This window comes from Chelon labrosus (genome assembly GCF_963514085.1).
Source record: "Chelon labrosus genome assembly, chromosome: 1".
Lineage (NCBI taxonomy): Eukaryota > Metazoa > Chordata > Actinopteri > Mugiliformes > Mugilidae > Chelon > Chelon labrosus.
In genome coordinates this window covers 27,304,406-27,317,310 of record NC_140337.1, presented here as the reverse complement: position 1 = coordinate 27,317,310, position 12,905 = coordinate 27,304,406, and the positions used below count along the sequence as shown (strand labels likewise).

The following is a 12,905-nucleotide window of genomic DNA, read 5'->3' as shown; positions in this document are numbered from 1 at the left end:
TTAATAAAAGGTATTAAGTCTACCTAACTCAGTTTTTATCAACATGTTGTTAACACTCATTTTGAATAAGTTACTTGTACATTGGGGATGAAAAACCTTCCAAACTCAGTACGCTCAAGTTGAATTCATTTAGAAAAACCAAGTCCTGGGAACTTGTGCCTTTTCAAGAGTAAATGTACTTAGTTACATGTAACTATGTGCATTTAGTATTCATCTTATACTTAAACTCCCTACATATTAGAGGTGTTGGCACTTCAAGTATTTTTTCTTGTTAAATTACTTCCTATTTCTACTGCCTTACACTTCAGAGGAAAATGCTCCTCTAATTTTGTTACTTCATTTCTTTTCTTGCTTATATATAACATTATTGCCACAGTTGTATTGTTTACAACAAACAAATATCATATAATATGTAGTTTTATCGTAAATTAAGCAATTCAAAACTGTGGATCTAAACAGAAGTCTGTCAGTAAGCGAGCAGGGCTGGCAGTGCCACAATCTGCCACTGCGCCCTCCCCTCCCCCAAACGTTTCAACGTTTGCACATGCGCACTGACTGCACAGGTCATCAACCACCTGGCCCTTGGCGCGCCGCGCGGTATGTCGTTGGACTTCAACACGCTAGCAACCGCCATCATCTCAATTTTCGGTTTCATCATTCTGCTGCTGCTGGGAACGTTGATTTGGTGAGTCCATGCTTGACTAAAAGGGGAACTATGCAAGTCTGTTCGCTTTTCTGCTGTTTCGCTAACCGTCCTCTCGGCCAATGCATTTGTTTTCGATGAAACCGGCGAGAAAACAATCGATAGAGCGATTGATAACATTATCTATCATATACGATGTTACGACGTGTGTCTCTGTGTAGTCTTATCCGTCATAAACAAGAGATTAGGGGTTACAGGCCGCGTTTGTGTAGCAGTGCTAACGTTACCAAGTCTAGCGCTGGGGGTGGGGGAGGGGGAAGGGAGTTATTTTCTTAAAAGTTAGCTTGGAGATGCAGGACATACTCGCAACCCACGACGACGGCAGAGTTTCCACAAGCGCCGGCTGCTGGCCATATAGCCGACTACACAATTAACTCCAGCCGGCTACTTTAATGACTAGTATTTTTATACCTATAGGCTATAAATATTATTTTTCGATTTTAATAAAAATAAATGTTTTTCTAACGGACTTACAATTATGTCAAACTGAACCGCACGTATTAAAGTTGTGATTCGCTCTGCTTCTACTGATAATAACCACAAATTACTCTGATCATCGCTGACTTTCACAAGTGAGAGAAACTCATCCGCGGCCCCTACATGCGGCGCGTGTGTGTGCGCGCGCGCTCAGCGGAGTCGGCGTGTCGGACTCAGGCCGTCGGAAGCGAGAAGTAGAGCTGACCACAATATGCATATTTTGTATGATTTCCGCCGAGCTGATCGGCAATATGCAATTTCAGATTGACGTAATTTCTTAATTATCCGGTCAATGTATCAGGTATTATCAGGTCATTGTCGTGTTGAAACTTTTTGCAGATGCTCCCTTACATAGAAAACGTTAAAACGTTACAAACGTTTTTGGTTTGCTTTAAATAAACACGCAGAACAAAATAGACACATTCGTTTAAATGTGTTTTTTATGTCTCTGTGGCATTTACGTTTTAAGCCCTGTCACTGTGACGGACAATAACATTTTTTGAATCTTGAATCATTAGATGTCGGATACAAACAAACATGTCGGTGCTATGGATCTTCTTCGGAGTAAATGAGACGGATATAACACAAGCCATCTGCAATCTATGCAACGGGAGCATCTGCAAAAAGTTTTAACGTTTTGTTGTAAAGTCTGGTCATACTGGAGATGGCTGGCAATACTGTGCATGCTTAAATATTAACAGTTGAATTGTTTTATTCTTTTTAACTGTATCTAACACAGGCTCAAACTAATGAGGAGTCCACACATTGCACAATCTCAGCAGTAAAAGGTATTTTCTCATGATTCTTCTTGTGCAGTAATTAATATCTCATTGCATTTTTGTAAATTTTATGATCATAAAAAGGAAAGCAATTGAAATAAATCTAATGGAAGCCATAGTACCTATTTTGTGTCCCAAATAATACAATGATTGCACTTATGGATAAATAATCATCTCACCAAACACACTCACTATCTCTCTGTGCTCGGTCCTGACGCTGACTCTGCTGTTTCCCTCCTTTTCTGAAGGTGGGAGTATTTCAGGAACTGTTTTGAACCCCAGCCTGGCCTTCAGTTCCCCTGCAGTGGACACATCTGGAGTATTGCTTCGTCTACTGGCTCAGCTTGATCCAGGTGAGGATTCTCAAAATTTTCTCTCTCTCTCTCTGTTTATTTCTCAGGCTACAGTTACATGTTCTAATCATTTTCTAATTTTCTTCATTTCAGATTTATCAATCAGGACCCTTCAGAACCAGATAAAACCTTCAAATGCAGTGGACGTGTAAGTGGTGCACATTTTATGCTGAAAAGAGAGGCCAGTTACTTAAGCATTACCGCTTAAAACATGGGTCCCATACACGGATTGCACAACTTCCTTGCCCACACAAGGAATGCATATGCACGTTTAAGTCTTTTAATGCACTTAAGGTGCATTTATCTACCTGGCACAGTCAAAAAGATCCAGGCAAAAGGAGTGAAACAGCATTCCACTGTCAGCTGTGTGACTTTGTTGAGCCTGGCACTGATTCAAACTTTTTCACCCATTTACGTGGGCATTTGAAACTGAAACAAAAGGTTAGTTGTCCATATCAAGGGTGTAACTTTCAGAGCAGCAATTATTCCACATTTAATGCACATAAATCCAAAGAGCATCCAGTACACAGTACAATGTCATTCAAATCTGAAATTCATTCAGGGAATTTACCTGAAGAATCTCCTCCTAATCTGAACATTCAAACAGAGGATGATGTCTCTGTAGCTGATGATTTTGACTTTGAAGTCGTGGAGAACAAAGATGTACAAGAACTGGAGAGTCAGTTGGAACATAATTTGGCTGCGCTATTTCTGAAAATGTCCTCAGTTCTTAACATTTCAGAGACTTCCCTGCAAGAAGTTATAGAACAGATCAATCAAATTAATTTACTGTCACAGCCATTGTTACATACCTCACTTCAAAGAATACTTGATCAGCCTAATGACTCTTTAGTGGGTGAAATAGTGAAAGAAGTTACTAAGAGTAATGCATTCGTGAGATTCACTTCTCCTGGAGGATCGTTGTCAACTGCAAGCAAACGAAAAACATACATTTTAAACAAATTCTCTGTGGTAATGCCAATTGAGTTTGTGCTGAAAAATGACAAGCAGACAGTTGTGTATGTCCCGATACTACAAATGTTGCAGACATTGCTAGCAAATAAAGACATTTTGGATAAGGCCATGTCACCTGAGACAAACCTGACACAGAGATACAAATCTCATAGGGATGGTTCCTGCTTTAAAAGTAACTCTCTCTTGAAAGAGCAAGGATTTAGGATTGTTCTTTTCTTGTACATCGATGATTTTGAGGTGGCAAACCCTTTGGGAACTTCCAGAAACAAACACAAGTTATGTGCAATCTACTGGGTACTTGGTAATCTGCACTCAAAGTATCGTTCCAGTCTCCATTGCATTCAGCTTGCCCTGCTCTGCAAGGCCAGTAACATCAAGGGCTATGGTTATGGGGAAACTCTTCGCCCTCTCATTCAAGACCTGGTTTCTCTTGAGCAACATGGTGTATATGTTGAACAGCTAGGGGCCAGTGTAAAAGGCACTGTATTATTTGTTGCCGCAGATAATTTGGCTGCTCATTCCCTTGGAGGGTTTTTCGAAAGCTTCACCGTTAGCCAGATGTGTCGATTCTGTATGGCAAAACGAGAGGAAATCCAACACAAGGAAGTGAGAACAGGCTCATTCCTACCAAGAACAGAGGAAAATCATGACCAACAGGTCAAGAACGTACAACAGGATCCTTCTTTGGCCCCACAGTTTGGTGTGAAAAGAAGCTGCCCTCTAACTGATAGCTTGGAACACTTTCATGTCGTTGATGGGTACCCACCTGACCTTATGCATGATCTTCTCGAAGGCATTGTTCCAGGTGAATTAGCCTTGTGCTTGAAGGTACTGATATCAAATGGATACTTCTCTCTTGAAACACTTAATCAGGCCATTAAGCAGTTTCCATATACATTTTCAGACAAAACAAACCAACCTCAGCTTGTCAGAAAAACCTTTTCCACCATGGCAACAATTGGAGGAAATGCACATGAGAATTGGGCACTTCTCAGACTTCTGCCACTGATGATTGGTCATCACATCCCTGAGGGGGATGAAACTTGGGAAGTTTTGATGAACCTAAAAGATGTAGTGGAAATCTCAGTGTCTGCAAGCTTCACAGAGGAGTCTCTGTACTTTTTTGACTGCAAGATTGCAGAGCATAGAGATTTATTTCAGAAAGTGTTCCCAAACGAGAAATTGCGCCCAAAGCACCACTACATCGAGCATTATCCTCAACTGATTAAAAAATTTGGTCCATTATCTGACGTATGGACAATGCGCTTCGAAGGGAAACACAAGTTTTTCAAAGATGTTCTCCGTCACACTCGCAATTTCAAAAACATTTCACTTACATTATCTGTCCGACACCAGAAAATGATAGCATTTCATTTAGATACTAACTCATTCTTCAAGCCATCTGTTGAAATCAACAAAGTCCAGTCTGTGATGGTTGCTTCATTTCCTGAAAATGTGCAAAACTTTTTCACAGAACTTCATCACAGAAATGGTCAGCAGAGCCAGACAGTCTTGGCAGCACCCTCTGTCTTCATCGATGGCATCAAGTACAGTGCTGACATGGTCATTTCAGTGGGATCTTGCTCTGGCCTACCAGATTTCAGACAAATATCAAAGATTGTAGTGATCAATAATGACATCGTTTTTGTCTGCAAACTTCTGGCCTCATGGTATGATGAGCATCTAAGAGCATATGAGCTCAGTCACTTGTCCACCTTCTCTGTCACACGGTTGTCTGAACTGAACGATGTTTTCCCTCTATCCCTTTACAAGATTAGAGGCAGACAGCTCATTACCCTGAAACGATACATACTGTGCTGAGTATTGTAAATACTGAAGTCTTGAAATCTAATACAAATGTCCTTCCTTTTCAGGTTGAGAAGTCATCATGGAAATACAGCGACTTTTGATGAGAGTGGTCGTCAATGATGACGATATCAGGAAGCTGGTTCTAAATGAGAGGCCCAATTCTATTGAGGAGTTAAAAGCACGTATGAAGGAGAAACTCTCCCTGCAGTATGATTTTATATTGCAATATGAAGACAAAGACTTTGATAATGCCCTCTGCAATTTGACACACATCACTGATTTGCCTGAAAAAGCGACACTAAAAGTCATTCCCTTGGTGACTCTAGAGTTATCACCTGTGACATTGCCTGTCACGTCATCTGATACTGACTGCAGCTCAACAGATACGGATATACTGCCTCCCACTGAAACTCCATTAAGAAGACAATGGCCGGAATTTTTTGATGTTCCTAATTTTTCGGTGGATGTTGCGTACAGGTTGAGACAAGCTGATCTTGCCTTTATGAAAGATGGAACACGTATGTCGCTGTCACGTGATATGAAGCATGATATATTGGAAAAACTAGCAGAGGCCATGTACAGCTTTAAAGCGTACCCTGATGATGATGATTACACCAGTGTGTCCAAATCTCTCATCAGCAAGCATCCAAGCCTTACTGAGCCTGGTCCTCAGCCAGGATACTATGGCTGGAAAAACAGCCTTAAATTTAAGATGGGGAATTATCGAACAAAGCTCAGAAAGGCTGGATGTGAGGATGTCGTAGTTAATGGGGGCAAAAGAAGTAAAAACAACCCAGAGGGTGAATCGTCAAGCAAAAACATCAAACGGCCAAAGAGGGGTGAAGCAAACTATCTCCCCAATTTACCCAACAGACAGAATGAAGAAGGCCTTGAAAGTGCCAGAATGGTCCTCGTGGAAGAAATGAAGAAAAAACAACACAATGGCTCTCTCATCTCAAACAGGATGGACCAGACATTCTCACTACGCAGGCAAGAGATCGTGAAAAAGGAGCCTGCTGTACAGGACATAGTGGAACGGTGGCCAGCCCTCTTCACAGAGGGACAGGTTAGTTAGTTATTTTTGTCATGAAATGGTCCCTGGGAGTTTAAGATTTCTCTTGACTGCATTTTTGAAAGCAGGTTTGATAAGATAAACAAAATAAAAATAGAATTTAAGAAAGAATAAATGTCACTGTAAATTCACAATGATATAAGTCTTTGTAAATGTTATGCTTTAACATATTGTTTTCAAGTAAAGAACTCTTGCTCTTACAGTGAGGATTTATTGATGTTACTCAATATTATATGAAATAGTATGGTGTGTGATTTTAGCATGCTTACCTGGTATTCTCACTACTTTTTTTTTTTTTTTTTTTTTTTTTTAGGTTTTTGCAGAGTTTAGCAGAATTGCCAACAAACATCTTGAAAGCAGTTTCTTTGAGTCTCTTGACAAGCACACTCCACGTATCATTGAACTCCTGCAGTCAAAAAAAGGAGCTTCTGGACAGAAAATTCAAGAATTAATGGACAACTTGGTAAGAAATTATTTGTTTCATGTTTTTGAGGAGTCCTTACTCTCATCTACATACACTGATACAGACCAACATTTTCATTCTGTTTGACTTGTACCTTGTAATTTTTTATTCTAATTGATGTTTTCTGTCTCTTTCTTATAAGTCAGCAGATGTAACTGCAAGACGCTCTGTGGTCCTCAAAGGGCTTCCCATGATCTTTGGTGATGACCCAAACAGGTTCTATAAGACATGTTTTGTAAGTACTTGGGCACAAAATACATTATATCCACTTGTAATACAGACATCAAAGATGCACTATATTGCCAAAAGTATTCGCTCACCTGCCTCAAATTCATCCACACCAAACTCTCTCATCCATGTCTTTATGGACCTTGCTTTGTGCACTGGTGCAGTCATGTTGGAGTCATTGGTGTGGATGAACTTGACTGGCCTGCACAGAGTCTTGACCTCAACCTGGTAGAACGCGCTTCTGAAAGAATGGTCAAAAATTCCCATAAACACATTCCTAAACCTTGTGGACAGCCTTCCCAGAAGAGTTGAAGCTGTTATAGCTGCAAAGGGTGGACCAACACATTAAACCCTATGGATTAAGAATGGGATGTCATTTAAGATCATATACCAGTCAAGGCAGGTGAGCGAATACTTTTGGCAATATAGTGTATATGTCCCTCACATTTCTGCCTGTATTAATTGATGTAGGCCTTCCTTTACTGTCTTATCTATCACTTTATTTCGAATTTAGAGTGTGCTATTGTATTGTAACTTTCATTTTTTTCAAAGTGTCTCTCCATCACAGATCTTAGTGTATAGTTTATAATGATCGTAGTGTCTAACCATCCAAATACTTCCTGACTACAAATTGTTTTGCTGATTGTTTGTTTCTTTGCAGGAGACAACGAAAGATGAAGCCATAGACAATGTCACAGTTGGTGTATTGACCATCCTGAGTGAAGATGATCCTGAGCAGCCCGTTTCGACAGCCATCATCCTTGAGGGAGGTATTGTGATGGACAAAATTCGGGATTTGCCACAGGCAGTTTGTCTCATATTTGGCCTCACATATGCCTTGAACCTCGATTACCCAAAGTGCGTTGGAAACACATTCAAATTCATTCAAAGTGTAATGCTTGGTTTGGGAAACAAAGCCCTCCCCCCTAAACTGCTAACAGTTAAAAACATGTTGTTTAACGAATGAGGAGTCAGATGTGAGGTAGCACTCAATAACCTTTGTTCTCATTATTGCACCATGCTTATGACAGAAACGTTAGAAGAGAGCGTTGATGCTTTTACTAAAAAGCATTTCGAACGTTTTAAGAGCTGCCTAGGTACAGTTTTATTGTTGAGTTGATTCTCAAATCTGGTCAGTGCTTTTACACTGGTGGTAGAGATAGTGCCCTCTTGTGAATTCGGGTGTTAAAATGTTGTGTAAAAAGATATGTTATATGTTGGATAATGTGGCCAGCATACATTCTGTGTTAAGATTCAGGGTAAATCTGCATACTGTTAATGTTCTTATGACATTCATTCTGTTGTTCAATTGATACTCAGATCTGTTTAGTGCATTTATAATAGTGCCTTCTTGTGATGCAGATGTTAAATGTGTAAAAAGAAATGTGAAATGTTGGATAATGTGGCCAGCAAATAATCCATCAAAAATTGTGAGCACTAAATCTGCATACTGTTAATTCTGTGCACATTTGAAATAAATTGAATGCAGATAACATTCTTTTTCGCAGTATTCTTTTCTTTCAAATTAAGTGATGATAACAAAGTTATTTTAAGTTCTGTAGACTCAGAATTGACAAGTTAATTTCAGTACAGTAAAGTTACAGTAAATTAGTTATTTTAAGTAAAATACAATCATAACAAGCAAGTTAATTCAAGAGCAGTGAACTCAAAATACCCATGTTTAGTTTAGTATAGTAAACTCATTATAAACAAGTTCTCGCAAGTACTGCACACTTATATTTAATAAGTTACATGTACTTACTTAATCAAGTTAACTTAACTCAGTTAGTTTAAGGCAATAAGTTTGCATATTTTTTTTGAGTAAAGCCAACTAATTATATCTTACAGTGCAGCTGTCACTCTTCATCCATGCAGGGTAACAAAAGCCTCCTCTTATGAGAAAAAGAAAGGAATGAAAGGATAAGAGATTTGATATGTGCTCATTGGTGAATACGTTTTTACAATACAAAAAAAAGGAGGCAAACAACACCATATAATTATCTAAACCTGTCCAGAATCTGTCCTCCTGGATAAAGTCCTGGCAATAAGGACTCATAGTAAACCAGAGGTTGCACTAGACTTTTTTGTTGTCTGTTATTTTGACTGACAGAGTCATAAAAATCCTGTCATCCACATGTGAGGACTCCATCTACCAGAGCCTCAATCCAGCCAGCAGGGACCAGGACCAAACCTACTCTACACTCACAGAGACACAACACAAATGATGCTGTCTGCATTCAGAGCTGGGGTTTACACTGTGAGTTCACTCAAAAGCACCATCTAGTGGTGATGCAGTGTGTTGTATGCACTTACTGAAGCTTGAAGAATACAAAGGTTTAGAAAACATGTACATATGCTCAAAGAAATTCAAATTAGTTTTGGGGTAAATAAATTAGGCCCACTGACTTATTACAGCAGAAGAAAGACGGAGAACAGTGTTCAATGTGTGTTGTGTTTGTGTCAGTCTCACACCTTCCTCCTGGTCGCATGGACTTGAATCGTGTGCCTGCTTTTCACCTCTTTTATCAACATCATTGTTATTGGGCTTTTTAAAGAAACTTCGGACACTCAACTGCCAAGACATTTTTCTGAGTGAAGCCAACGATGTCATGCATCAAGTGAGACAAGAGCCAATTAATATGCTCCATCGCCACCAAGTGGTAAAGGAGTGTGAACTTCAATCTGTCAGGATGACAGATGGCCTTCAGATTTTTCCGTCACCGTTTTTTGTGATGGAAAATATTCGGCTAACGCAACCCCTGCGGTAAACTAATAATGCCTAACAGCAAAAATGAATAAATAAATAAATAAAACTATATGACAATGATGCAGGCTTCACAATGTGTGTGTTTTTGTAGCTCCAGTTGTGGTATTATGAAGGACTCAAATGTGAGACTATTTCTAGTCCAGATTTCTGTATTTATCCTGAGCTTTGGTGAAAAGCTTCATACTTACTATGAAGACCTGACAGTGAACCTGAAGCGAACAAATCATTTATATATATAAATATATTTTCCTGCACATTTACATTGCTTTATCTTCACCTACTAACATTTTAAGATTTTATTTAAATTGAAATTAGCTTCTATTATTGTCATTAATGTTGTTGTATTTTACTTGATTACTGTGCAGTTGTGACCAACACAAATGTTGGTCTTAGCAACGCGATTAAATGATTTGACTGTCTAAATCAGGGCTGCCCAATTTGGGGCCCGCGGGCCAAAGTTGGCCCGCGACTGATTATTTTTGGCCCGCGGCCCATGCTCATATTTTTAATAATTAAATTATTATTATTTTCCCACTGCCAGCAGTCGGAATCTCTTTTAATGTTTATTTATTGTTGCACTTCCTCTCCTGACCACAACTAAAGCATTGTGTTACATTGGGGGTAGGGTGGCGCTGTTTAGCTCCCGTCAGCTCAAATCCGGCCGGAAGCCCATGACCAGAGAGTGAGAAGATGCTGGGCTGGAGAGCATGGGCTCAATCATAGCTCCAGGCCCTCTAGTACAGAGGTCTTCAACAGGGGGTCCGCGACCCCTAGGGGGTCCGCGGAGGTACTGCAGGGGGGTCGCGAAAATGTTTTGATTGATTAGACATTTTTTTATATTCACCTCCACAATTTTTTTTAAACACACATGAAGTTCTTTTTAAATGTTATACAGCTTGGGGATTATGGGGAAAAGAATCAAGGCTCTAACTATTATATAACATATATTTATGGGCGATTTCCTGATAGTAGTGATCATAAACGGCAACAGAGTCAACCATCTTGATGTAAATAAACGATCTATGCTGCTGTGCCATACTATAGGACCGGTTTAATATAAAACACAATTTTATACAATATATATATATAAGTAGGGGGTCCCCGCTCCATCTCTCCATCAGATTGGGGGTCCTTGGCCTGGAAAACGTTGAAGACCCCTGCTCTAGTATATACAGTCAATGGCTCCAGGGTGAATCTGCCTTCAGCCGTCGACTTCCAGGCTGCTCAGCCTGGGAGGCTGCACAAGCGCCACCCTCAACAACAACCAGCACAACCAATCAGAGCTCATGCGGCATCCATTCGAAGCGAGTGAGCGCGACTCGTTTGAACCTACAGTCAATGGTTTGAACACGAAGCGATAAGCGGAGTGAGCCACCGAGCGAACTGCTTTAAGTTAGATGCAATCTGCTTTTTGAAGTAAGTTAGATATTTAAGCTAATTGATTGCTTCGACTAATGCAAACAAGAGCTAGATTTTACGAAATTACAAATATAATTTTTACAAATTATAGGTAACCAAGACTATACACAGAGTATTTTTGTAAATAAACTGGTTAGTTTATATATGTTAGAAATTTTTAATTGCAAGTTACTGCTAACGTTAGCTTAGCTTGTTTGTTTGTTAATACAAAAGGCACCAGCCTTCAAGGCTAATTGCAGAGAGTAGTGCCTTACAGGCTGATTAATAGGCTAATGATGATTTCATATTGCATGTCATTATTCAGTCAGCTGCTTTCGAGGCTGATTGCAATAGGAAATCATCAAAAAAAAAAGCTAAAAAGCTGAAGCTGTTGTCCAGTTATATTACTATTTTAAAATGATTGTTCAAGGCAGCAGAGAGTGTAATATATCAGTCTTGTAGGGGCATGTTGTCCCATGTTGTTGAAGACATAGGCCTGGTAGCCTTATTATTATTTTTCTGCTTTCAATAAACAGAAGTGCCATTCATTTTCAAAATTACTTTGTATGACTGTTTATTTTGCAAAGTTATATCATAGTCATATTTAATTAAATGCACTGCAACATGAATGTTTAGTTTTGGCCCGTGACCCTGTACCCTGATTCATTTTTGGCCCTCCACTGAGAAGTATTTGGGCACCCCTGGTCTAAATGATCTAGTATTGTCAACATGTCAGCATGATAGCAGTTCATCAGCAATAAGATAATTGCTTATTAGTCAGTATATTGGCCCATCTCATTCATCAGTCAAATGGAAAACAGTAAAATTAGTGGTAATAACTGTAGCCCCCACAGCTTCATCAAATATTTACATTGTTAATGGAGCAGAATTATTTATTACCTCTGCCATTAAAACCATTTATTATCTCTTATTTATGAGCTCTGGGTCTTAATCACTTTGCAATTTAAACTCATGTAGCAGCTGTCCATAACAATCATGGAGTAATAATGGCAGTAAGTAGTAATAACCTCAATAATTTAACTTGTAATAAAACAGAAACTAACAGAGGAACTAAAGGGTTGAAAAACAGAACGATTCAACACAAATCATGGAGAAAAACAAAATGGATACTATATATATATATAATATTTACTTGTAGTTTCATATAAAGGAGAAGCGGATCTGTTGACAAATATGAGATTTGAAGTCTTCATCCATGTCATCAGCAATATTTACATATTATATATGAATGTTACTATAAAATTGTGCATATATCTTTTCTTTGTAATAAATTAAATCAATATATTTCTTTGATCCTTTGTTGTTCCTTTTTCTTTCTATTCTTCATTTCTTCCTCTTCATCTGCAGCTTCACCTGCTTGTGGAGCTGTTGCCTCATAGGAATATTTGAAAGGAGAGAGCAGTAAGTATGTTATGCTAATGCTAAACAACACATTAGGACTGTTTAGTTTCTTTTCTTCTATGGATTTCACAATTGGTATTATTAATGAAACACCTTATGTTTCATTAATACCTACTCTATTAAATCTAAACCGCAAACCTTTTACAAAGTTTGCATTTATACCAGAATGTAATTCACTCATGAGAGACTTAAAATTAAATTATTAACATTTAAAAGTACTACAAAATGTGTGACAGTAAATCAACATATGTTGATAAAAATAGTTCCAGATTACAACTTCAAAACATTTGTACCTAGTATTCTGACCAGAGATGGTCAGGAAAAGTGAGATAACCAGCTAATAGTTGCTTGTTAGCAGCTAACTAGGTAATGGTCTCCTTACTCAAATGTCACGTTATCACAAAAACATTAGCATCTAATTAACAAACTAATATTAAAATTAAAGTATTAATGTTTAAG

General features: G+C 38.7%; 1 protein-coding gene across 1 annotated transcript; it reads left to right on the top strand.

Moving 5' to 3' along the window:
- The first annotated feature begins 1,017 nt into the window (after positions 1-1,017).
- Positions 1,018-8,541, top strand: LOC311505662 (uncharacterized protein). The gene is made up of 7 exons (XM_084569344.1): positions 1,018-1,968; positions 2,208-2,312; positions 2,406-2,460; positions 5,162-6,162; positions 6,482-6,631; positions 6,774-6,866; positions 7,521-8,541. The coding sequence occupies exons 4-7, from the start codon at positions 5,176-5,178 to the stop codon at positions 7,824-7,826; spliced, it is 1,536 nt and encodes a 511-aa protein (XP_084425470.1). The 5' UTR covers positions 1,018-1,968; positions 2,208-2,312; positions 2,406-2,460; positions 5,162-5,175; the 3' UTR covers positions 7,827-8,541.
- Positions 8,542-12,905: the final 4,364 nt, after the last annotated feature.